The following is a 27,573-nucleotide window of genomic DNA, read 5'->3' as shown; positions in this document are numbered from 1 at the left end:
TCGTTTTTATTTGAAATGAGGACAAAATAAATGTCATGCAGCTGTTATAGATTCGTTATATTTTTACTCACAAAAGATGAGTTAGGAAACGATGAGTTCTTAGATGTCTCATTGTGTGTGTATGTCTGTTTGTATGTATGTATAGTATGTATATTGTTTACCTGAGCGTCTGAATATCTGAGGAATTGTAGATATGAATATCCTAACGACGATATAATCGACACATATGTCATTCAAGATTATCGTGTTCATTAAAGTATCTCTCATGTGTCAAGTCGGTTCAATAAAATATTAACTAGTAGTTTTTTTTAATAATTTATGTGATTTTGTTGGCTGTCCTTGGTCATTTTATATAGCTGTGCATTACACCTTCCTTTCTGTTCTTCTTCTTCTTCTTACTATTTTTGTATAACTTGTAGGGAGATTTATTGCTGTAAATCAACATTCTTATCTTATTTTTATATGGTTTTTACCTTCATCCATCACCATGAGGAAGAGACTGGATTTCTCGATGCAGTTTGTGAATTATTTTCTATTGTTTGGCATTGTGTTATTGTAACCTCGAATAGCCTCGACAGGGAACCAGAATTTGCAACACAGTAGGATCACGTGGATGAACGAAAGTGCCAGTGCCCCCCTTATGTACTCTAATAACCCTAACACAAGAGTAAATGAACGACAAATTTTCGCTTTAACTTGAATTATGATCTAGTGCAGTCGGGTCAAGATTTTCATCTCGGTTGTAGAGTTGCTATTATTTGTGATGAATATAGTGAAAACTGCTAGATCAAAGTGCATATAGTATATGCAGACTTCCCATCTTCTCTCTCTCTCTCTCTCTCTCTCTCTCTCTCTCTCTCTCTCTCTCTCTCTCTCTCAAGATGCCAAGGGTAATATTGATAAGGTTGCGGTTATCAGAGATCTGTTAGCTGTTCTGAGATATTTTATCTGGTTATGATTGTAGGTTTAATTTTCTATTATTACTTTTTTTGCTCTAACATTAGCGTTTATTGGTATTTTTCAGATAAATTTCATTAGATTATTATTATTATTATTATTATTATTATTATTATTATTATTATTATTATTATTATTATTATTATTATTATTATTATTATTATTATTATTATTATTGTTGTTGTTGTTGTTTTTAGCGTCAGATATATCACCGAAAACAGGGACATTTCCCTTGATATTCTGTGTAAGGTAAAATAAAGGGAGTAGTTGCAGCAACTTTCTGTGTTGCCAGCAACTTGAATGCCGGCCAGCTTCTTCAGAAAACTTTGTTCTTTCGCTTTTAATGGAAAAAGTTAACTGTATTCCGGAATCTGGAGCAGCGCAGAGCCGGAAGCAAATAACGTTAATTACGTTAATTAAGGTAATACGTTCCCCTAACTATGTTACGTTAGTTCCTGATTTTACAAGCCATAATCAAGTAGGATCCCTCGCTGGAAAAAAACAAACAAACAAACGCACAAAGAAAAGGCCAGTAATATTAGTGGTTGGGAAAGATTAAGAACAAATGTCTCGTTCTGTTAATCGGAATTATGTGCGTATATCCCTTGCAGTAGGATATTCATTATTATGATATCGTCACCTTTCTTGAATCACTTCAAGATTTGATGTGTATCTTAGATATGTACATATCAAATCAGTCTCGTAAGCTGATTAGTAAGAGGGGTTGCGATTGACGATTAAATCGAGAAAGTGCAGGGGTAGGAAAGGAAGCGAATATAAGGAGGTGGACGGAGTTGATAGCTGAAGTTAATCGATTGAACAGCGCCTTTCTGAGGATCTTCATTTGTATGTCACTGACTTTGTTTGCATGAGACTTCAAGTGGGTTTCTCGTAAGATGACAAGTATATTTACGCGGCGACATTCTCTGTCCTTTCGGCGTTGACCTCTTAAGTTCCATGCTGCGACGCCTCAAATCCTGAGAAATGACTCCTGAAAGTTTTAAGCAGCTATGTTTAAGGGGTTCTCCTTCCCTGTTAAGTCTAGACATTCATTTCAAAGGATGGCTTTCCTTATCGCTGTTCTTCTGTTCATAACTTTCTTTAAGCTTAGTCAGATTTACTCAAGACTGTATGAATACTAAGATATATTTTTAAGTTTACACCAGGTTCTCTTCCCAAGTGGATTATTGCAGAAATTTATATTATGCACTTTTTTCCACTGTAAACATTTTTTCCTCCTTCAGAGAGTGGTGCCAAAAGAATAAAACCCTCCCGTTCACTGCAGATCTTAAGGGTGAGGTTGGCCACAGACGATAATGGTATTAATTGAGAGGGGTTGGGTCGACTGGTGAGCATTGGTCTGGGATGGAACCACGAACCAGATGGAGAAATGCACTATGTTAATATCACTCACCTTCTACACGCACAGACATAAACGTTATATATATCTATTATAAATAGATATATATATATATATATATATATATATATATATTATAATTATATATAATATATATATATATCATTCGAACTACAAAATGTCCTTTATATCTAATTCGCTCTACCTCGGCATTGATATATTTTCATATATATATATATATATATCATTCGAGCTACAAAATGTCCTTTAATATCTAATTCGCTCTACCTCGGAATTGATATATTTTCATATATGGGATTTTTAGTTGATAATAATTTCGTCCCCACATGGGATCGAACCACCGTCCAGTGGACGGAAACGAAATCAGGACGGCCTAGTGACATTATCGAGTCGGCCAACAGAGAGGCTATAAGTTTATATCGATTCTGGCCTTACAAATTCACCATCGAACTCGGTGCTTTCCTAATTAGAATCGATATGAAACCCCCTCTACCATGTTAAGCCAATTCCAACGTTTGACCCACGTAGCCTTGTAATGAATAATTATCACATCATCGTGATTCATATAGATCATTCAAGCTACAAATGTCCTTTAATATCTAATTCGCTCTACCTCGGAATTGATATATTTTCATTATGTACCGAAGGGAAATTTTTAGTAGAGCAAATTAGATATTAAAGGACATTTGTAGCTCGAATGATCTATATGAATCACGATGATGTGATAATCATTCATTACAAGGCTAAGTGGGTCAAACGGAATTGGCTAACATGGTAGAGGGGGTTTCATATCGATTCTAATTACGAAAACACAGAGTTTGACGGTGAATTTGTAAGGCCAGAATCAATATAAACTTATAGCCTCTCTGTTGGCCGACTCGATAACGTCACTAGGCCGTCCTGATTTCGTTCCCGTCCACTGGACGATGGTTCGATCCCATGAGGGGATGGAATTATTATCAACTAAAAATTCCCCTTCGGTACTTATATGAAAATATATCAATGCCGAGGTAGAGCGAATGAGATATTAAAGGACATTTGTATCTCGAATGATCTATATGAATCACGATGATGTGATAATTATTCATTACAAGGCTACGTGGGTCAAACGTTGGAATTGGCTAACATGGTAGAGGGGGTTTCATATCGATTCTAATTACGAAAACACCGAGTTCGACGGTGAATTTTTAAGGCCAGAATTGATATAAACCTATAGCCTCTCTGTTGGCCGACTCGATAACGTCACTAGGCCGTCCTGATTTCGTTCCCGTCCACTGGACGGTGGTTCGATCCAATGAGGGGACGAAATTATTATCAACTAAAAATTCCCTTTCGGTACTTATATGAAAATATATCAATGCCGAGGTAGAGCGAATGAGATATTAAAGGACATTTGTAGCTCGAATGATCTATATGAATCACGATGATGTGATAATTATTTATATATATTATATATATATATATATATATATATATATATATATATATTATATATATATATATATATGTGTGTGTATGTATATACTATATATATATATATATATATATATATATATATATATATATATATATATATATATATATATATATATATTTATATTTATATATTTATATATATATATATATATATACATATATGTATGTATGTTTATGGAAATGAACAAAGGAACGTGCTTCACAGAAATAAATTTCGGACTCACATCGGTACCGAATCCTGGTCTTTCAAATGGGATTCCAGGGCCTTAGCAATTTATCCGCACAAGTCAAAAAAGAAGTTGGAACCTAAGTACTCCGTGCTTGAGGTATTACCCGGCCAGTTCAGGTCTCAACTTCTTTCATGACTTATTCAGGTGAACTGCTAACGCTCTGGACTCGCACTTGAAAGACTGGGGTTCACTCTTGATGTGAGCCAGAAGTTTGATTTGTATTTTATATATATTTTATGTGTGTGTACGAGTGTGTGGTATCTGTGGATGTGTTTTTTATTCAATATTAAGCTTTTTCCGTTATCACTTGATGACTCCAGAGAGAAACATTGGCTATTACCACGTTCGTACTTTCATTGCCGAAATTTGAATGAATCCCTGTGCACTAGCGTTTCATGCATCGACAGTAAAAGCTCTTTAGCAGCACGTAAAACCCCTTATATGCACTGCATCATTCACCTCTATCTTTCGCACACCTCTCACGGCTCCTGGAGGCCCTTCCTTTCCAGTGCCTTTTGCACAGTTTATCAAATACTTTATAGATCATCCTCTCCCTCTCCCTCCTAATACTTCCGAATTGCACACTTATATAACAGCTGTTGACCTCCATTCTTCCTACATGACCCAACAGTTTCAAAATACTCTGATGCATCCTTTCACCTGCACTAACCTCGTACAACTCACACGGCACATATCTACCCATTTCTCACCCACTCCATTCTTCATGTCACAGACACTATGCAGACAGATCATGTTAACAGTTTTAACCTTTTTCCTTTTATTTGGGTTCATAATCTATACAGGAATCCCGTGGATAATCCAGGTCCCTCTCCAATTTTTTGGCACACACCCTGCTACCTTCCTGCTTTAACCTATTATGTGACTTACCTCCATTATACTCCAGGAACACTATATAAGCCAACCGCTCTCGTTCTTCCACCACCCATATTAGTATTCAGTATTCCATATTCTTGATTCCTATTTACCTTCAAAACCTTTCTCTTTCTCACATTCACTCTCAACCTTCTCTCGCAGTCTGTGAAATGATTAATACCATTTCAATAAGCCATTCTTAAATGCTTACAGGATGCTTTCCCAAGTTTTTTTTTTTTTTTTTCATGGTGTTTTTACGTTGCATGGAACCAGTGGTTATTCAGCAACGGGACCAGCGGCTTTACGTGACTTCCGAACCACGTCGAGAGTGAACTTCTCTCACCAGACATACACATATCTCACCCCTCAATGGAATGTCCGAGAATCGAACTCGCGGTCACTGAGTTGGCACGTCAACACCATACCGACCACGCCACTGAGGGACTTTCCTTATTATGATTCGTTTATTATTACTGCATCTCGTTCGATGAGGATAGCCTTTTATGCTTTTTTCATTTTAGCTTAACCCAAGCTATTAACTTATATTGTTATAATGACCAAGAAAGGTTCATTAGAAGTGCTCGTAAATAAGTGCGGCAGCTTCAGACTTTCGCTAGATCTGGAGTCTCCCAAGTCACTAATAAATCTTGAGTAAACGTCAATCATTACATTTCCCACAAACTTTGTAATTGCATCTGACCTCTCTCTGACCTCTTCCATTGCATAAAGATATTAGCGAACAACTTTGTCTCAGAATCATTTTTACACCAAACACTTAAACATCCACGACATCAGCCAACTCAGACACATATACACACACGCATGTGCACACACACCCACACCCACACCCACCCACTAACACTCACACAACTCCTCAGCAGTGGGTCACACACCTTACACACACACACACACACACACACACACTACACTATTCATCTCTAACCTTCAGGCAATCTCGCGCTTCTTGGATTTTAAGATCCTTTGCAATACCTCGTTTGCATTATGTGCCCAGCCTTTCCTTGATCATCCTCTCCTTCCTTATAAAACTTCTGAGTTAATTTATAGTCTTCACCACCCATCACTTCCCATTCTTTCAACAGGACCAGACCATTTCAAAATATTCGGGCTCATCCTTTTCCGTAACTAACCCTGTTTTTTTCATCTCATCTTCTCCGTTTTTCCCACGCTGCGTCTAATATATATATATATATATATATATATATATATATATATATATATATATATATGTGTGTGTGTGTGTGTGTGTGTGTGTGTGTGTATATATATATACATATATATATGATGTAATGTATGTATTTGTAGTATGTATGTATATGTATGTATGTATTAAGCTAAGGGCACAGAAAAATACAAGAAAGAAGTACCAAGCCCTTTCGTGTTATATCCACCACATTTTCAAGGTACACTCTACCTCGAAACAATGTTGGAAAAAGCACGAAAGTGCATGGTATTACTTTTATTTTTCCTTTGACCTTAGCTGAATATAATATCACACGCTATGCAGTGACATAAACATCTGTGCGTATGTATGTATGTATGTGTGCTATATATGTATATATATATATATATATAGTATATAGTATATAAATCTCTATATATATTATGATATTAAATATATTATACATTATATAATATATATATATATATATATATATAAATTATATATATATATAAATATATATATATTCTAAATATATATTAGTAGATATAATATATATATAATATATATATAAAATATATATATATATAAATATTAAATTCTTAATATCTAAATTATAATATATATAATCTATATATTAAATATCTATATATAATTATATCTTAAATATAAATATATCTATCCTCTGATATTATTAAATATATAATCCTCTAATCTATTCTATCTATAATATATACATCTAAATGATAAATATATAAATATATCAATATAATATGATTATATATCATAAATATATAAATATATAAATATCTATATATATATATATATATAAAATGTTATAAATATATATATAAATTATAAATAATCTTATAAATATAATAAAATATATATATATAATATATATCTATCTATATATATTAATATATGATATATAAATCTTCTTCGATAAATATATATATATATATAAATATGATTTAATATATATATATATATATATATATATATCAATATATAAATATTCATATATAATATATATAAATATATATCTCTATTCTAAAATCCTATCTATTATAATGTTAGATATATATATATATATAAATCTTATCTCTTATATTAAATCTTATATTATATAAATATATATCTATAAATATATATAATTATCTCTATATAAAGAATTTATCATATATAAATATATATAATATAAATTATATATTAATAATCTATACTATATATATATAATTATATATATATATATATATATATATAATATATATATATGATAGTATATAAATTATAGATAGATATATATAATATATATATTCTATATTAATAAATTATATAATTATATCGTATATATATTATATATATATAAAATATAAATAGATATATATATATATATATATATAAAGATATAAAATATAAATATCTAAATTATTTAAATCTTATAAATTATATAATTATATAAAAATAAGATATAAAAATATAAAAATTAAAATTAAAAATATAAAAATAAATAAAAATATAAAATATAAAATAAATAAAAATATAAACAATATAAAAATTAAATAAATAAAAATATAAAAATAGTAAAAATATAAATATTAAAAATAAAAATATAAAATTAAAATATAAAAATTATAAATATAAAATAAAATATATAAATCTTAATAATATTAATTCTATTTAAATCTCTAAATATAAAATAATAATCATTTATATAAATATAATTAAATAATATAAATATATTAAAATAATTAATTATAAATAAATTGAAATAAATTAATAATAAATAATATTAAATAGATAAATATTTTATAAATTAATATTAAATATTAATATATAAATATATAAATATTAAATAATAAATTAAATTATATAAATATATAAAAACTATAAAAATTAAAAATATAAAAAATATAAAAATTATAACATTATAACAATATAACAATATAACAATTCCCAATATAACAATGATAACAATATAAACCAATTAAATAATAATAATAAGATAATATAAATATATAGAAATTTAAATATTAAATATATAAATATATAAATATATAAATATTAATAAATATATAATAATTCTATATATCTATCAATAGATATAAAGATAAATAAGATAAATAAGGATATAAATATAAAGTGATATAAATATGATGAGATAGATATAAGTATAAAGATATCTAAAGATATAAAGATATAAAGATAAATAAAGATTTAAAGATAAATAAAGAATAAATAAAGATAAATAAAAGATTAAAGATATAAAGATATATATATATAATATATATAAATATATAAAATATATATAAAGATATATATATGCATATAAAGATATAAAGATATAAAACAGATAAATAGAGATATAAAATATAAAGATATAGATAGCCCTCTCAAAGAGGAAAAACGTCAGTGGCAGCGCTCGGCAACCTAGACAAAAAGAGCAAAGATGTTTGCAAGCCTGACTACCTCGCTGGTGCCGTATGCGCGCGTTGCAATGAAATCATATAGGATTTACTTGGTTCCCGAAAACACAATTCCAACCTGTCATTTCAATTCTCAATGTTCAGATGTTAAGTCCTGTGTAAATTTTGGACCCTGTTGTGGTTGCGCATTTTACATGCAAAACTCTTTGTGTTCACGAGCATTGCTGAGGCGAGAAATTTGTTTGTAGTTTCGCTGATAGCATTACTGCCGTGAACACTGGCCTACCGTTGGTTTCATTTTATCTTATCTGAGCTTTTACAAAATCTCAAAATAAAACGCACAGGCGCGATCTTATATGCAAATTACACTCAAAGCGTAAACAAAGTCTCTCTATTGTAATTGTTTATACATTATTCCATGCTAATTGAAAAATCTGGTGAATTCTCTCAATATATTTATATGCACTTTGTAGGCGTGTTGGTGTATACGTCTAATAGCCAGAGCTCAACATTAAAGAGAAATTATATGTATATATATATATATATATATATATATATATATATATATATTATATATATATATGTATACATTTAGGCAGGTAATGTATAGTCCAGTCTGACTTAATGCATGAACTTCTATTATTTTGGAGGATTTTTGCACTCGGAGTTTATCCATGATTCAGCAGTTTTAAGTGTATGTGGCACTGGGTATTGTCCTGACTTTCTCTGGGAACTTTGAAACTAGTGAACACCTCAATTCTCAAGCTTTCAAGCTGTAAAGGGATGTATTCGGGTTATGTTTTGAACAGTAATATGAATTTATAGAGGAGCTACGGTTGCATTATGCAACACTTGGTTCCAGGGCTTAAGTGTCAATTGCCCACAAGCGTAAGCTTCTTGTCAACTCGTTTTAACATCAGTGCGCGCGCTCGCGCGTGTGCATGTGTGTTTGAAAGTCCATTTCCTGCTGCCAGTAGAATATCATGTCAAAACTAAAAATGCATTGAATTTTGACATATTGTAATTCCCAACAATTTAATACAGGACTGGGTGTGGTGGTTCGTTATCGCATTGAAAGGATGAAACGTATTTCTTGATTATGGACTTCTCAACTTGAAAATCTCAAGGGTATAAATTTTTTAAAGTTATCTCAAAATTTCATGTTTATGAGTATTGCGCAAGTCAAGCAAGTAAAGTGAAAGCATCGACATTTTGTTATTATTTTTATTTTGGGACGACAGTGATAACTGCGGCGTTGAGGCAGTTATCAGTTAACTGACTTGCTTCTTGTTTTGCCGGTGCTCGTTTTATGGCAACATTTTCCAGTTCAGCTGAATACTTGTCATTGAGCTCTTATGCTGCATAGCATAGAAAAGAATGGACTTTCTGGCCCTTGCTTAGAGGCTCTCCCGATTTTTTCTACTATTTCCGTTATTGGGCTTGTCATTTGTTGACAATGCTAAGGATTGTTTTTACTTGTTTACCAAATGAGTGGCCTGCATTTTGATGGTCTAAGGCAGGACAACTTGGACACTGGTAACTAGCCAGCCCGCCAAAATTGAAATTATTTATCATTGTCAATCAGTTCTCGAGCAATTTTAAGTTTTGTCTGTTAAGTTTATTTTTGTGCATGCGTTTGAAAGCAGTGTATAGAGGCATATAGGCAACGATCTAAAAAAAATTATGAATTAAAGAACTAAGACATTTGTCCCTGAACTTGGCTTTGTGTTCCTGGAGGCAAATGGTAGCTAGTGAAGGGTAGCCCGACATTCCTTCCCATTCCCGCCGCCCCAATAGTTTTGGGCGGGGATGTCAAGGGCAAAGCCAAAACCTTAATGCAATTATGTAGATGGAATTTGTTGAAGGCAGCTTAGACGGCCAACTTAATTTAAACTTTCGGTATTATTTCTGAGCGGAGGAAAATAAAATCGCGAAAGAACTGTCTATTGGTATAGGAAGAAGGAATAACGTTAAGGCGTGGAAACGCAGTACCTCGATGATCGAGGTCATTCCCAGCAAAGACGACAGTGCGCCTTTCCTTGAAGAAATGGAGCAACGTCAGTTCGAAATTTCTCAATATAAATTCACCTCCGGTGCAAAGTTCAAATTGAATGCGACACGTAAATGCCTGTCCTGTTCAGAAAACTTTGCGCTACTTACTCATTATTCACTTGAAAAATTCCCTTACTCCCTAATCAGTAAAGGGATTAAGCCAAGTTTTTCGTGTGTTTTTTTATAGACAAACAGCGCACGGCGGTAGGAAAGAGCCGGTTTGTTTTCCTGTTACGTATTCATACTTGCTAATGAAATGAGAAAAGTTAAGGGAAGTTCGCGAATGAGGTGACGCAGTCTCAAGACACCAACACCTTTTGACACAAAATCTTTGTTCCTGAAACAAATCTTGGATCTGGGAACGAAAAGACACTCCCGACAAACGCGGACCCTGAACAGTCTCTTTCTTTCTATTTTGACCTAATCACCGATAGGTTTCCTTTTATTTTTTTAGACGGGGGTAGGGGCTTCCAAAACCTCTTTCTGGTATGCTATTTTTGGAGTATTTGTGGCCGATTTGTAAGTGTTTGTTTCTGAAGCCACTATTGGTTGTCAGAGGCCGGCTGGCATCCAGTTGTTTTTGTTTCCATTTGGATTTTGTAAGATATATCCGGAAGCATAGATTAAAACATTCTACGAACAATTTAGTGATTTCCTAGCGTGCATTAGAGCGTAAAGATATTGATGTTCCTGTTGGTGTAGACTGTATTTATACTGAAGCCGTGTCAACACTTCGACTTTGTCCGCAGAGGAAAGCTGGAAATTTGTCCGTAGCCAGACTCGCCGCTTCTGTCTGCCATGCACATAGACGAAGTGGGTGTAACCGAGTCTCGAAGATATGGAACGTGATGAACGTATAAAGACGATAGCCTCGAAGGGCTAGGCCTTTCGACTTACTGTCCTTGACTAGCAAATCGCCCCGCGTTTCACTTTCCCATTCGTGGATATTTCCTTTATTTAGACTTAGTGTGTGTAGAGCGCTTTGAGCAAAGACATCAGACATTGTCTGGAGCGAGTAACGTACACGACGGCCAGGTATACGAATGCGAAAAAAGATGAATGCATAGAGCCAATACTTTAACTGAAGTATACGAAATAGGTATTTTATATGAAAAGCATAAAAGAATTTTCATATTGCTAAAGTAATTGGATGAAAATATCTATAGGAATATTCAGAAATCTTAAATATGACGATTATAATATAATATTAGTCACTGGAATCAAATAGCTTTATATCCATATATATAGAAATTACGTATTTAACCCGTATGCATTGTCATTGTTATGCGCAATTATGTTGTATATTGTCCTTGCTCTTCAAGTGTTATCTTGATATACATTAATGTTATCATTTTTTACATTCATTTTCCCTACTACTACTACTACTAATAATAATAATAATAGTAATTATAATGTAAACTTTTAACACTAAAAAACCAATTATGGAGATTGTCGGGTTGGGTTTTATTGGTTTTTAGTTCTATTCAGCAACGTAAACTAAATAATGTCAACATGAATCGAAGTAGAGATTTTTAATCATAAATAAAATTCACAATTTAGGCTGAAGGTCAATTGCTGGGATCTTTTGAGGTCGTTCAGCGCTGAAAGGAAAATGGAGTGGTCTTCAAAGGTGTAACAGGAGGATAACCTCGCAGTTTCACAAGAAACATTGTTAGAAGAGGATGGAAAGTAAGATGGAAGAAGAGAATATGAATGGCGGTACAGCAAAAGAAATGAAACGTTTTGTAGCTGGGGGGACGAAGGGACACGGCAAAGAACCTTAAGTAATGCCTACAGTGCACTGCGTGAGGAACACTGACGACACTACTACACTACGGGGTTGAATTAGCAACTGACTCAAGTGGATCTAAGGAGCTACGAAGGTACAGAGTGCCAGTTCTGCTTTTGTTAGTTTACAGATTTTGTCTGCCAACGGACTAAAGCTGACCACACACGTACGCGACTGGCATCGGGAGAGACTTTCTCTACGCAAATTTTGAGAGGGCAGAGTTAATATGCAGTGGTCGTGTTCCTGTCAATCCTGTAGTGTCCTCATATAGCGACTGTTTTTAAATCATGGCACAAAGTAAAAGAAAGATATGTGCAATAATGACAATGGCACTCCTGCAAGACGAATACGAGCATGAAATATGCATGAAAAATCGTAAAGTTAGGCTAAGAAAGAGCTTTATCATATGACACTATTGAAAGAATTAAAGGAAAATAACCCGGAATATTGTAGAAATGATTTAAGAATATCTGATGATGTCTTCGGAGAAAAAAAAAAATACAGTAATGAGGAAGTCTACACCTCCTGAGGAAAAGTAAATTGCAGCTTTAGGGTTCCTAGCAACGTTTCTTGGTCTGCTGCAAAGAACAATAAATCAAAATACCACAACTCGGGCACATCTAGTAGGGTTGAGATTGCAAGGTTTATGTAGCTAACATATATCCAGATCGATTGTTTTCCCAGGCTTTAAAAACTGAAGATTACTACCGAGCCCGCTGGTCTGGAACCTACTTGTTAAGCGGTTAATGGCCTCCGTATTTAGCAAAGTAGTACTTAGGCTTCTCTGGCATTTATATAACTTTTACATAATTCCAGTAAATGCTCATAGGTTGCTTGTCTTTCTACTTTATTGGAGTAATCTGGACTTCGTATTTTCCACAAGTTTGGAAGCGTTCTGTAGTACAGGTCCAAAACTCGCTAATGAAATCGTGAGGCAAATACTTGAGTGTGCGACAACCTTTCAAAGCAGTAGTCTTTTCCTTACTGCCCCGGTCTCCCACAAAGAAATAGATCGAGTCTGAGTACTCGTATAGGCATTGTACTGCATATCGAAACTTACACCCAATCCTGCTGTGACATGCCCTTTGTACTACGACTTTCAGGTGCTGACTTCCGAATTAATATGCTAATCGGTACACCAGTCCAATTTTTAACTTTTTTTCTTGTTCTTTTTCACATTTGGGCGCTTTATTATAGTTAATTCACTCCAGTACAAAGCGTTCTTCTCGTTTCCTAAAAATGCGCGCCCTAGAGAATTATAGTAAATCGAAATAGAAATTAATTTGGATTTTTGAACCATGCTGATCTTTCACAAGAGTTTTCCCTTACTTTAGGAGGTAGACTCGTCACAAGTTCCTCTCTAAAAAAGCCATCACTTGTCTGTGGCTTATGCCACTGGGTTTTCGTGGATGGCGAGGGTTCTGCTTTAAATTCGTTCAACCGAAAAATTCCCAGAGCCAAGATTTTCTTCTTGGAATTTCTTAGAGATCGTAAATACCTCCTTGCACCCTCATGAGAATGTCGAGTAAGCAACAGTTTTCGGAGAGCTCCGTGGAATGGAATGGAATATAGAATTTGGGCCCAAGGCCAAGCGCCGAGACCTATGAAGTCATTCAGCGCAGAGTAGAAAGGTTTGCAGGATGTACCAGGAGGAAATCCTTGCAGTTCTTCTATGAAAATCGTCTGGAGAGGTTGGTATAAAGATGTGAGAAACTAAATGAATGGAGGTACGTTAAAAGGAATGAAAACGGTTGCAGCTGGTGACTGAAGGGTCGCTGCAAACACTGGGGGCATCAAGACCCTACGAAGGGAGATTTTGTTTTGTATGTATGGTGTTTTTACGGTGCATGGAACCAGTGGTTATTCAGCAACGGGACCAACGGCTTTACGTGACGTCCGAACCACGTCGAGAGTGAATTTCTATCACCAGAAATACACATCCCTCTCTCCTCAATGGAATGGCCGAGAATCGAACCCACGACCACCGAGGTGGGACGCTAATCCCATACCAATCACGCCGCTGAGGCGCTCCTACGAAGAGAGAGATCTGTGGAATCATGAAGATTAAGCCGACTTCTTGACAGCATGGACCCTTGCTGAGAGCAGCCCGTCAAACCTACGGTAAGCATGGGCAGAAGATCCTCATTCCTGTTTCAGTTGACAACCTTAGTAAGGCTTCATTTGATTATGATGAAGGAAGTCTTGACTCAAGTTTGAAATTACTTTCTCCAGTTCTGATCTGATTACTTATGAAAATCAATAGCACTACTTATCAGTTATTTGAAAATATTTTTCCTCTTATAGCTAATAAGAATTTGTAGATCCAGTTTTGCACATTTACTACATTTTTCCTTAAAGGCAACAGATATAATGGCCAGTAAAAATAGAAGTCGTGTGTTTGTAATTGTTTTAATAGAACATTTGGCAAGTAATATACAGTACAAAAATTTCTTCAAGCCACATTTTCATAATAGTATGAAGTAAAGAAAATATCCCACCAATAACCTTAAGGTATGCCATACAATAACCTTAAAACTAGTTTTTTCTATTTTTTTTTTTTTATTCTCAAGAGTAGCTGTTGAAGCTGTAAATTCCTTTTAACGAAAAGGAAAGCTTATAAAGGAAACTACAACAGCCAGATGTCCCTAGAAAATTAAATCACAATGCTCTTACATCTTACCTGACCTATACTTTACCTATACTTTACACCTTCCCTAATTGCCTTAGGACTTACAAAAGGCTAGAATTGTACTTAACAGACCCGATACTCATTTTTATACACAATTTTTGTTCTTAGCTAAGACGTGTACGTGATAGTCGGCCATATTCTTTAAATTAGGTGACTAATGTTTGCCTAATTACCATTAAGGTTAAGTAAAATTATTATGACTACACCACATAGTCAACTAAAACAAGACAAAAGTATCTACAACGATTTAACAACAGAACAAAATTAAAAGTGTCCTAAAACAGAAATTATTAGCAGATAGCTAAAATCTACTCTTAGATAAGTCTCCTCAAAAACATACTTTTGTACTTGCATGGAGCACAAATGGTGTATTCAGTAAGCATCCTCCAGTATCTGAATTGACAGCTGACAGACACATCGTAGCGTCCGTCGACTCAGTAACCATCGGGAGTTTTGGTGGCTGACAATACGAATGGATGCTAGCTCAGTCAGGATTCTCGACCACCTGGAAATAATCATTAAGTTAGTAAAACTGCTTCGTATAAATTGATTCGAGCAGGGATTTCCAAGGTGCTTCGTTAGTTTTCTTTCATTCAAAGGTAGAGAAATTACCCATGGACAAATTGGTAACAGAACATTATTGCTTTCTGAAACTCAGATTGTTCGAGAAGTATGGACAAAATGATTTTCTGTCAATTATTCTGTGAACTGTGATATTTTTCCAATTTATTTTAATCAGCGGTCCCTCTCAATGCATTACGAATTGATTCTACCATTGCCACCAAGCTTGAAAGCCCCTGTTCAGAGGAAAAGGTTAAAATGATAGCTCAGACTCACCTTCCTTGTTCGGGGTTTGTTCTCGCCACGTGATGTTCAGCCGCTTCTTTAAGCCTGCGTTGCAATGAATGCACAGATTCCACGTCAGTCAAACCAATACGATCTTTCAATAGAAAATCATAAGTCTATTAATACAGATTGGTTATCGATGAAAGACCATCAAACAATTGAAAAGTTAGTAGGGATAAATTTGCACAAATTGTACTTTTCTAACTCAAAGTCCCTTCACGCAGATTATTCACGAAGTACATCAGGATTGTCAAATCACATGCGACGTTTATGAACTCTTACCGCCGAGTTCTTTTCTACCGTTGTGCGAAAGAAATAAACCAAGATTACTTTCGCTGGAGAAATGTCCTTTAGTTTTCTAGTGCAGTTTTTCATTTATTTTTTCCTTACATTTTGAAGTGGTAAAGAACTTTCTCCTTGACATTTCTTGACTGACTAAAATAGTGTCTTTCATCAAGCTGAAACTTACACAATACTTGAGGCGTTGCACCTCCTCAGTCCAAAATTACCTCAAAAATATACCAGATTACAGCCTCTCTTTCTCTCTTTCTCCCATTGAAAAACTCTCTCGTCGCTCTCCTCTCTCTCTTTCCCCCTTTTTCTCGTCTCTCTCTCTCTCTTTCTCTCTCTCTCTCTCTCTCTCTCTCCTTTGCACCAGAAACAGGTCTGGGGGAAGATAAGTTTTCCTTTTTCCATTTCGTAGCTTGGGAGGGAGGGAGGCGAGGCGTGGTGGAGGTTGTCTCAAATTATCCGCAAATTTATGGCGGAGGTGTAACTTGCCCTGGTGTGAGCCCCAAAGTTCTGACAAGCTGCAGACATCCGAAGTGCGAACTAATAAGAACTAATTTTCCACGTGGGAGAATAAGTCTCCCGCGTCCTCCCAGACCCGTCCCACCACCACCGTCTCCACATGACCCCTCCCACCACTGCTTTTATTTATTTTGTGTAGCTTTCCTTCTGGTTTTTGTCAAGAGTTCGTTAATAAGGGTATGGATGGATATGAAAGGAAAATAGTCTGTTTCTATACTTTCTTAATCCTCCAACTAATTCCTCCAGTGCTATTATTCCCTAACTGCTCTCTTATGGGAAGAAGTTGAATCAGGATATTCCTTTAGTGACGCGATTTCAGTTCTCTTACTTGTAGATTTTGTTCTATTTCCGTAATATTTCTCATTATTACGATGGCAATAAAAAGAATTTGGTTATTACTTCCTATTTTAAGCATCTGCCGTCCTTCTTTAACTTTAGAATGACCTTACAAATCATCTGTTTTCCATGGCTAATGCCTTACACGAATTAAGTTATAATTAAGTGAAAAAACATATCTTAAGCACAGTTTCTTTCACAGCACAAATGGTTCGTTCTTCTTCACAAAACTCTACTCCGAGCTTCTAAATGCATCTATAATCGGCAGAGGCCTTCGCTCATATCATGAATCTTTAATGGGGATGCATGGTTAATACTTACCAGTTTCCACTGCAATGACGGCAATCGCTAAAGCGGCCTCTGTGACTGACAGGCCCAGGTTGGATACTGCCTCGGCCGTGTTGAACAGCGGTTCCAGATAGCGCCATAACCCTCCCGAGTATAAAGTTATGGCCTGCAGGTTGAGCAGAAAATCACACTTTACTTATTTTACATATACATCTTTATCGCGGATGTGTATCCATCGTTTTGTGTGCGTGTGTGTGTTTAGCAAAGCAACAGAAATAGCGACTCGTCACCCATACTTTATTAAAAATTGGTGTGATATAAAACTTTACTCATAATGCCGACAGAATTTTAAACGTTAACATTAAATACTATAAAATATTTAATATTACTTAAGTTGTATTTTTAATCTAAACAAAATCCTTTCCCTCCAAAATGCTTACCTTAAACAAAATATTTCGAGGACGCGCACTATCAAATAAAACTTTTGAGGCGAAAGAAATTCAAATTACATCTGTTTCCTTCCATCGACCAAAGTTCTTGCAAATTCGAAATGTGTAGCCAGTTGCGGGGCAAAGTCAAATGGTCGAGAGAGCAAATCATTGCTACCATGAAATAAAGCTTTGTTACGTCCTACCTGTCCATTCAGTCTGCTAGTTTGCTTTGTTTTAACTTATCTAGGAGAAAACCAAAATTTTCACGTCTGTCACTACCTGTAGTCACGTCATCTTGGTTGAGAATTGAGTAGGTGGTCCCATTTACTCCATTATAAGTTGTTCTTAGAATGATCAGCATCATATTGAGTTGCAGATTAAAAGCTATAATTTGAAGAAAACTGAAGGATATATTACTACCGAGTCTCTCACCTGCTTCCTATGGACGCGATTCCCATTCCTCATCGGAAGTGAGCTGCTCAAAGCGTCGTATTTGCTTCCCATCCTGAAGAATAAAATGTCCATCACGCAGCTTCGAAGGAGAACTATTTGATCGGTAGCGTTCAGCTGCGTTATGGGAGAAGAGGTGTCCGTTAGATGATTTACGACCCATTGTGGAATGGATTGGAAGGAAAAGAATCCAAGTTTTAGGCTTCAAATGTTGCCTTGGATTGATGGGATCGGTTAACGTGCCAAAAGATTGAATCTGGTATAACGGCATAACCTGGGTCTTTTCCTATGCGCTGCCCTTTTAGGATTGACGTCACTGCTGACTTAGCTACAGGATGACGAATAACTGAAATGGCTAAACTGAAAACTGAAGCATACTAATTTTAATTTATGCGGAAATGTCAAGAATGGATACGTAACCCACTAGTAAACAAGGGAATGCCTCAATGTCGTATTTTACAGTTTCCTCAATAGACAAGGTTATAAGATTTATGAACGAGATCATGTTAAATTCTTGGCCGCAATACTTACCCGGCCCAAATTTAACAATCTAAATGGCGAGTTACCCCATAACAATGCTAAACAGTTAGCTTATCTAAAGTTACTAATTTTTCTCATTACAAAAACAGATTCATGCAAAATGAGCCTTTATACGAAACTTATGATCTCCTGTTATCAACGTTTAGTAAAATAAACGCAACTTAAGGACTTGGTTCATGCTTAGAGAGAACAGCGCTCGTTGCATCGGTGGAAATTTATAGGAGACGCTAAAAGGAACAAAGGAATATACAAAAAAATTATTAGTGGAGCAGACCCACTTAACTTACTTCCTCTTTTTGACAGCCACCCAAGGATTTACATTTTGTGGCCATATAAGTCCCCCCACCCCCAAGGTTGCAACAGTCCAACACAATGCTATGACCTATTCTCTGTATTATTTTCGTTCAATCCCCTACTCTATTCCTTCACAGTGAATCAAGAATCTGTTGAAATGTTAGTGAACTTAATTCTATTACAATCGTTTTGTTTATCTTGTTTTTATATTATCATCTTTTCGTAAGTTAGAAGCTAACATATTCGAACCAGCTGTCCGTGACTCAGTCAGTTTGACAAGAGTCCAAAAATGTCAGTCGGAAAAAGCATATCTTTACTGCTCAACACTTTAGATTATCCCAAAGATTCTAGTATTTTACTAAACTACTGAAGTCCCGGTGTTCACTTTTAGTGGATAACTGAATAGTTGTGATTTTTTATTGTTTAAAATTTTTTTTTTCTAAAAACAACATTCCCCTGTTCTTTCCTTCTTTGACTCCGTGAACAACTTTAAAAAAATAAATACTGGGGACCCCTGCGACAGCAGTAAAGTAACTTTAGTTCATTAATCGTAGACTATAGTTAGAAAACTAAATGCATACACGAAGTTTTATATAAAAATATGCTGTCGCTGCTTCCTTTCCATCAACACCAGTAATCGTATTTCCTGACTAGGTTCAGTACAAAGAACTATTTCATCGTCTCGACTTACCTCTGAAAACCCGACTATCCTTCTCACGAATGCTATAATTCGATGAGCCGAAGGCGTGAAGAGTTGTACTATTCCAGGCCACAGGTCTCTGCATTCACCTTCAATGTCGCTCGCTGCTGTGATTTTATCTATCATTCCCTGAAAAAAAGTGGGAGTTCATCAACACAAGCAAATTTACACAAAAGCAAAAACATAACATGCTTTAACTTAAACGAACCGGGGCTATGCTTTAGTGTCAACTCTGATCGAGTGACAGCAATAATATTAAAATTCAGAGATCGGAAATCGAAGAAGACACTAAATCAGTTTCTTCCAGTTAGGTAACTTCAGGTTGATTTTATGTTCTTAATTGTGATAAACAGCGTAGACTACATATTACATTATATCACTAACCCTGCTCTGTCATTGGAGTCTTAAAACTAAAATTAAGTTTGTAAAACAACCTTCAGAAACCAAACTGTTGATACAGTTTAAAGAAATAAATAAATCCGATCGGGAACCCTTCATTTGCTTATACGTCGAAACAAAGAACTTATAAAAAAAGGGGGTGGGGCGGTAGAAATTTATCTGTAAAAGTCTAATAGTAAATTTGCAATAACTTTTAGTAATTATCTTCGCAAGCATATTAAGGATTCTTGAGAACAAGTATAGTGGTCCAAATATCGAGAATTGGTAAAAATACCATACATTCACCAGTAAGTTGCATCCGAAATAGATTAAACTTTATTAAAACGAGCATACTTCTGCTCCTTAAGCAAACTAAGGTAACTCAGAACTCTCATAATATTGTCATTAGTTTAAGGGGATTCATCGCCTGCGCACATGATCTTGGCAGACTGAAAATCGCGTAAAGCCTTTTGCTTATTTTTCCTGAATTGGAAAGGAGACGTTATAGGCAATTACATAGACAGCTCTTGAACTGTGAAATTGATAGGTTTGTCCCTCATACGAAATGCCAACGCCACATATTATTAAAGGAGCTTGATTTGTACAAGTAGTAAGCACTGTAGCCATATTTTGTAGATTAGGGTATTTCTATATAAGCATTCAGCATGACCGCATAGTTCGTCCCCGCGAATACTTAAGCCACCAGGAATTGGGGCGCCAAATTTATTTCGCAGTGTTTAGTACGAGCCCCTGGGTTAATTACAGTCATCCGAATAAATTACTTAAAATTCTTGTTCAGGAGGTAAAACTGCATAGAAAAACCGCAACTGCCATAATCGAGGCCGCCGCGGAATAGTACTATAGATTTACCTAGATTAGTTATTGTAATTGCCAAAGACCAATAAATTATAATTTCACAGCTTTACGTATCAAGTTACCAAGAATTCAGTAGCAACCAATTTAGTCAAGATCCACAGCCATGTGGGAAGATAAAATGGTACGCTGGCTCGAGCCAGGTGGCTCTTTCAGCTTAATCAATTACCAGAAGCCTAACCAGACTCTGTTCATCAATTAAACAAAATATTGTGCGGGATGTATTTCCTCACATCCATCAGTTTAACTCTGATAATCCCTCTCGATGAAGGATTCGTACACGATCCTAACATTGTCTATCATCAAAGCTACAAAACACCCTGCACTGTATACCTACCTCGTCAAGCGGAGGAAGAGAGAAGACCTCTTGAAATGCTTTGTCAACGTCGTTAACCAGCTGCTCGTGACTCGTCATGATCCTTGGGGAAAACGAACTTCTAGTCGACAAGTTTTCCATTTGATTGAATCTATTCTGACCAACATCAACACATGATTGACTGCGACTCGTCAACAAGTCGTCTCCGTCGCAGCCGCCAGGTGCCTCTTCAACGCCCCGCGTATTCAGAGAGGAACTCATTTTTATACGGTTTTCTCGGCCTCTCCTCTATCCCTAACCCTAACTTTTAAGCCTAACGCCCCCACCCGGCCATTCTGGATCCTACACTAACTCTTTCTACTGAAACAACCGGTGGATTAACTGATTAGCGTAGCTTTGAACGTAAAATTCGTCAGCTAAGGATTACCGAGCAAGGTAATTCCAACCTTGCGTCCTTTTGAGATTCCTTGCTTTTTCCTGACGTTTTTTCACAGTAAACTCTCTCTCTCTCTCTCTCTCTCTCTCTCTCTCTCTCTCTCTCTCTGAAGCGTCCCGAGCGATTACATTACCTTTTTATTAATAATTCTCACGTCCAATTACCTTGTTTTCTTAGTGTTACTACAACGTCCCGAAATGTTCATTTTATGAATATATTTATTTCATAACAAAATGAAGGAAAAATATTACTGCATTACCTCATATAGCAAATGTGGCGTCTTGTTTTGGTATTATCTTCGTTGTTTGAAGTATATGCTGCAACTTTGCTTTCAGATGAGTAAATTTCTAAGAGAGTTCGGTTAATCAAATGCAATGAAAATAAAGGTTCATAGAAAATGTTAATATCACGAAAGGTCAGTGTATTTTGAGTCCCGTTTACCACCAAGTAATGATATTTATTTCATAACAAAATAAAGAAAAATATTACTGCATTACCTCATATAGCAAATGTGGTGTCTTGTTTTGGTATTATCTTCGTTGTTTGAAGTATAGGAGAGGATTAAAACAAATTTATTACATACTGAGTAGCAAGTAAAACGACTAATTATAGTCTATATCTAGCTATTTGTAAGGTGTATATTTTGTGTCATATTGTGTCATTGGCATGGTCATTAATATATACCTAACATACGAAGGGTGGAATAGGATTGGAATCATGGCTTAGCAACATGTGCAACTAAGTATAAAGTTTATTTTGTTACGAAGGATTTTTTTTTTTTATGACGGCAGTAGGTTTGTAGTTACCCAGGATTAAAAGAGTACTTGCTCTTTGATCCTGGTCGTTGCCCATTAGCCCCGTTTAAGATATAAAATCTGGTCATAAATTATACCTGTAGGAAGGTATTGCCGTCAGTATACCTCACGTGGTGCAGTGTAGGCATTAGTAAAGGGTGTTGGCAGCCAAAGGCTATGTGAAATTTGATATCGACCACCGGATCTTGTCTAACCAACAGAAACAATTTGGCCTCCGTTGTGCTAACACATGCAAAGCAGCCTAGAGAATGATCCAGGAGCCTTGTAAGTCACATTGGAATCTCGCATGTAATAAAAACGTACGAAACCACTCCCGAGAATCTGACAGTCCTGCTAACCGCAAGTGAAACCTCTCTCAGAACTCTGCCATCACAGGATTATAGTCTATTGATCCTGGTCATCACAATGCTTCATCGCCTCGCATGGAACGACCTCTTCCAGACTGAGAGCAATGAAGCATCTTACAGAGTTTAGTTTAGTTGGTTTCAGTCACATGGAGTAATTGACCATTTTGTTTTTAGTCACATGGTAATGCTATTGAAATTTCTGTCAATAAGTTTATAAATTGAATTTTTCCCATCTAAATACATATGGTTCTGATTCAGGCAAGAGTAATCAGCACACGTAGATGTTCGTTGTGTGATTTTATCGAATAGGTTAACTCTTATGGGGACGAAACTTGGCTTAGAGTCGAGAATATTAACTCTCTTCTAGTGAATGTATCAGCCAATTTTCATTAGGTTCTCTTCATCCGCTTCCTTTTATTTGAGAACAACCGAAGAAAACTTGTAATTGGATGACCTCGGGATGATTACGTTTTAGAGTCTGAGGCTCAGAGTGGAAATAGTGTTCATTTTAACATCATCATTTCTGAGCGACTTCTCCCAAAAGCTTATCGTCTCATGGTAAATTAATGAACAAACTGACCAATTTTCTCCACATTTTGTTTAGTCATTCTTGAGATGTCGCACTGAAAACACAACCAACCGAGTTTGTCTGCGGAGATAATTAATTATCTCACCTTTATTTGACTGTGAAGCTGATAACATTTATGTCGTTACTAGTATGCGAGTTATCACTGTAACAAGAAAAGATAAGTTAATAAACAGCTTGTTTTATTATATAGACTTAGTGTATATTGGTCAAAATATGTATTGTTCATTATATTGTAAATTGTCTTGCTGTGTTCACATTTACACATTCGCAGAAAAATAACGTTTTTTTTCTTTGGTATTAAATTCTCGTGATACAAATATTGTAGTTACAAGTCATATCGAATTAAACTGTGGAAAGCTTTCGCTTTCTATTTGAATAAGTAACGTTCATAAAGCGAAGTTGATGCTGGTCTCGCCAGTGCTTACTGCAAACCCTTCACTAGTTTTTATGAAGAGTTTAAAACACATCGCGCGTTTCCCGTTTAAGAGATTTTCATATTTACAGTTGCCATTCAATCAGAGTTACTAGCGCTTTCGTTTCGCTTAAAACCCTTGAAATAGAGTTATGCTGTAGACAGTCGTCAAACAAAGATGAGTAAAGATTTACGGAATATTTTTAAAATTAACGGCGCGTTCCTAATGTTAAAATGAATTAATTCCTCTCAGAACCAGGGAAAATATATTTCTCGGGATTTTGAAGCATACGCTTGATGTTAAATATATATATATATATATATATATATATATATATATATATATATATGTGTGTGTGTGTGTGTGTGTGTGTGTATGTGTATATATATATATATATATATATATATATATATATATATATATATATATAATGAATGAATGTATGCATATAATTTTCATATGCATTTATACGTGATATATATGCCACACATTGTATATATATATATATATATATATATATATATATATATATATATATATATGTGTGTGTGTGTGTGTGTGTGTGTGTGTGTGTGTGTGTGTGTATGGTATGATCACTATTTCGCAAAATATACAGAAATGCTGTAGCTCAGTGGCTCCCAACCTTTTCAACTTCACGGGCCAGTCAAGAGAGTACAAAAAATTCTGCGGACCAGTTCATACATCCAGGCTTACAATGGCATTTTATTAGTCCAAATAATCATCAAAAACAACCAAAGGCATAAGAAATGCACATATCCTCAACATATTTATTTTTTAGCAATTCAAATTTCGATGCGAGATGCCATGTAATTATAATATATGTTATATGTTTCACATTATAAAAAAGTAAATTTCCAAATCAAATGCATGTCATGGTGGTAAAAAAAATAGTGCTGTAGAAATGGGAGTCGTGGTAATATATTCATGTATTCAATTGTATTGCAAGAAACTATCAATACACTATCAATATACTTTGGTTTCTGTAAGGTGTTTAAATAACCCAGACATGACAAATATTAGAGGCCAGTATGGCCACGGAAATCTTTCAAATTAGATAACATAGATTTAACATCTTATTTTTCAAACATCTTGATATCTCGACGTATCATTTTGCCTTGAAAAAATGTATTTAGTTTCAAGTGATCCTTCTCGAACTTACTTATAGACTCAGTTCGTACAGTTATGGGTTGCTTATGAGAGACATCTACCATACTCATTTTGAGGAATAATTCACCCGATAGGATTAGGTGAGAAGGGAAATATCTCGATTTAAAATTAGAGTGAAGGATAAAGCCAGTTTATGATGATGGCAAGGACAGTGGGTCAGTGATACAACAGAACTAAATAACCTGTGTTCCTAAGATTTGCCGCCATTGGATTCTCTCTCTCTCTCTCTCTCTCTCTCTCTCTCTCTCTCTCTCTCTCTAACAATGGACGATTGAAAGCGAAAGTTAGCTCGTCGAATGGTTGCGGGTAAAATTAAGCCCCTTTCACTCTTCGATCCGGAAATACTCACAAGTGAAAGCATTTAGTACCACTTAGAACTCGGAACTCAACCTAGACCCATTTTCCTATTTCATTTTTGTGACCAGACCAGTTGACGAAAATACGTATATCATCGTTTTGGGAAATATTGCTACAAAAATTTGATGAGTAAAGTTTTTTTTCTTTAGTTTATGTGAACAGGAAATTGTATCACACGCATAATAGGGCGAAGAAGTTGTGTTCTCAGGAAAGTCGTGTTGCAAACGTAAGCCTATATTTTTTTTTAGTTAAAACCTGCTTGTCAGTTGAACAAAGGTTAAAATGAACACGAAGATATGTGACGTCATTAGTAATTTTTTCTTTGTAATAATTTTTGTTATAATATTCATTTTCTGAGTGTTAACTGACGAAACCTACTTTGAATTGTTCTTTGATAGCTCTCAGTTATTCTCCGTAGAGGGTTAGTGCCTTCAGTGCACCTCTTTCGGTGCAATGTAGGCATTACTTTAAGGTTCTTTGCAGCGTCTCTTCGGCCCCGAGCTGCAACCCCTTTTATTCCCTTTACTGTTCCTCCGTTCATATTCTATTTCCTCTATCTTACTGTCCACCCTCTCCTAACAACTGCTTCATAATGCAACTGCTTTGAGGTTTTCCTCCTGTTATTACACCTTTCAAACCTTTTACTGTCGGTTTCCGTTTCAGCGCTGAATGGCCTTAGTTGCCCCAGTGCTTGGCATAATGCCAAAAAAATCTATATCTATATATGACAACAGATGAGCTTATGACTCAAAGTTAATTAACTAATTACGTCACTTATCTCTATGTTCAATTTAACCATTGGTCAGCTGACACGCAAGTTTTAACTTATAATAAGTATAAAATGCCACCTAACCTCAGTAGTTTTCAAGATCTGATGACGGACAGAAAAAGTGCGGATGGACAGACAAATTGCCATTGCAATAGATTTCTTTATAAAAAGCTAAAACTTATAAAAACAACATACGTACTTACAACGCAACACAACGTTTCCTGAAAACACAACTTGGTCCTTCTGTGCCCCAGACATAATTTCCTTCTCACCTAAATAAAAATAGCACTTTTCCTATTACTCATACATACATACATACGTTTGTTACAAATATAATAAAAAGGATAGTAAAACTATGGAATGCTACCGAGGCCTCTCTCCAAGAGGCTGGCAGTACTAATCAAGGTTCATTTTGTGTGTCTGGTAGTTACCGAACCATAAAGGAGCGATAGTATTAAATTTTATTAAAAAAAAAAAAAAAAAAAAAAAAAAAAAAAAAAAAAAAAAAAAAAACTGACGACTACTGCTAACGATAATTTCATAATAAGGGAGAGCAGCCTGAGTCTACGTCTGTAGTAGCCCTTTTCATGCTTTAGCCTATACTCTGTTTTTTTTCCATCTGTCCACCAGCCTGTGGTGTTTGCGTATGGTAACACTGCGTCCTGGGCTTTAGATAGTTACGCTATGTATAAGTTTTAGGTAAATAAAAGGATAACTGGGTGTACATTTGCAACTGAAAAGTGTTTTAATAATTTATAATATGCGAATTACACCGTTAATATTCGAAATGGGATATTGTTGTTATTGTTGACTAAGCTGAATGTAACTATCTAAAGCCCGGGACGCAGTGTTACCATGTGCGAGCACCACAGCGCGGTGGACAGATGGAAAAAAACCGAGTATAGTTGGTTATAATAGTCCAAGTCCAGAGTCTATTCGCCATTGAGTCTATCCTTTAAAATTTTGGAGATCTGGAAGTCAACGTAAGATTTCTGCCTAATGAACGCTTGGTTTTCAAATTGATTTCGTTGTTTCGGTATGAACTGACAGCATTGCTATTTCTTGTGATCATTTGAATGTGATCGTCACTCTAGTTACGAAGAAAGATGGTATAGAATGGTACTACTATACAGGATTTGCTTGTGCGTGCGTGCATGTGTGATTGTATTTGTGTGTGCTTACTTGTTGCAAACGTTCAATTAAACTAAAGAATTCATTGGAGAATCATTTGAGAAGGGGGACTTTTGTTAACTATTATCAATTGCTTGTGAAAATGATTTCTGAAAAATTAACCATCACAAACAGAAGTCGCTAATGAAACTCTCTCTCTCTCTCTCTCTC

The 27,573-nt window shown here is 35.2% G+C and overlaps 1 protein-coding gene across 1 annotated transcript; it reads right to left on the bottom strand.

Moving 5' to 3' along the window:
- Window positions 1-14,906: 14,906 nt before the first annotated feature.
- LOC135198032 (nuclear receptor ROR-gamma-like) lies at window positions 14,907-21,698 on the bottom strand. Its single transcript, XM_064225393.1, has 6 exons — window positions 21,340-21,698; window positions 19,743-19,880; window positions 18,200-18,334; window positions 17,370-17,502; window positions 15,894-15,996; window positions 14,907-15,561 (listed from the first exon to the last, which is right to left on the bottom strand). Exons 1-6 carry the CDS (start codon window positions 21,577-21,579, stop codon window positions 15,429-15,431), a joined length of 882 nt encoding a protein of 293 aa, XP_064081463.1. The 5' UTR covers window positions 21,580-21,698; the 3' UTR covers window positions 14,907-15,428.
- Window positions 21,699-27,573: the final 5,875 nt, after the last annotated feature.

Source organism: Macrobrachium nipponense, chromosome 21 (assembly GCF_015104395.2).
Source record: "Macrobrachium nipponense isolate FS-2020 chromosome 21, ASM1510439v2, whole genome shotgun sequence".
Taxonomy (NCBI): Eukaryota; Metazoa; Arthropoda; class Malacostraca; order Decapoda; family Palaemonidae; genus Macrobrachium; species Macrobrachium nipponense.
The sequence above is the reverse complement of the archived record's forward strand: the minus strand, read 5'-3'. Positions and strand labels throughout refer to the sequence as shown.

Bases quoted from the DNA above. Each gene is read 5' to 3' on its own strand.
- LOC135198032 (XM_064225393.1), bottom strand. From the start codon at position 21,579: ATGAGTTCCTCTCTGAATACGCGGGGCGTTGAAGAGGCACCTGGCGGC. The intron at 19,881-21,339 runs GTAGGTATACAG...ACTTTTTTTCAG, and splicing joins CTCTTCCTCCGCTTGACGAG to GGAATGATAGATAAAATCAC. The intron at 18,335-19,742 runs GTAAGTCGAGAC...CCCATAACGCAG, and splicing joins GGATAGTCGGGTTTTCAGAG to CTGAACGCTACCGATCAAAT.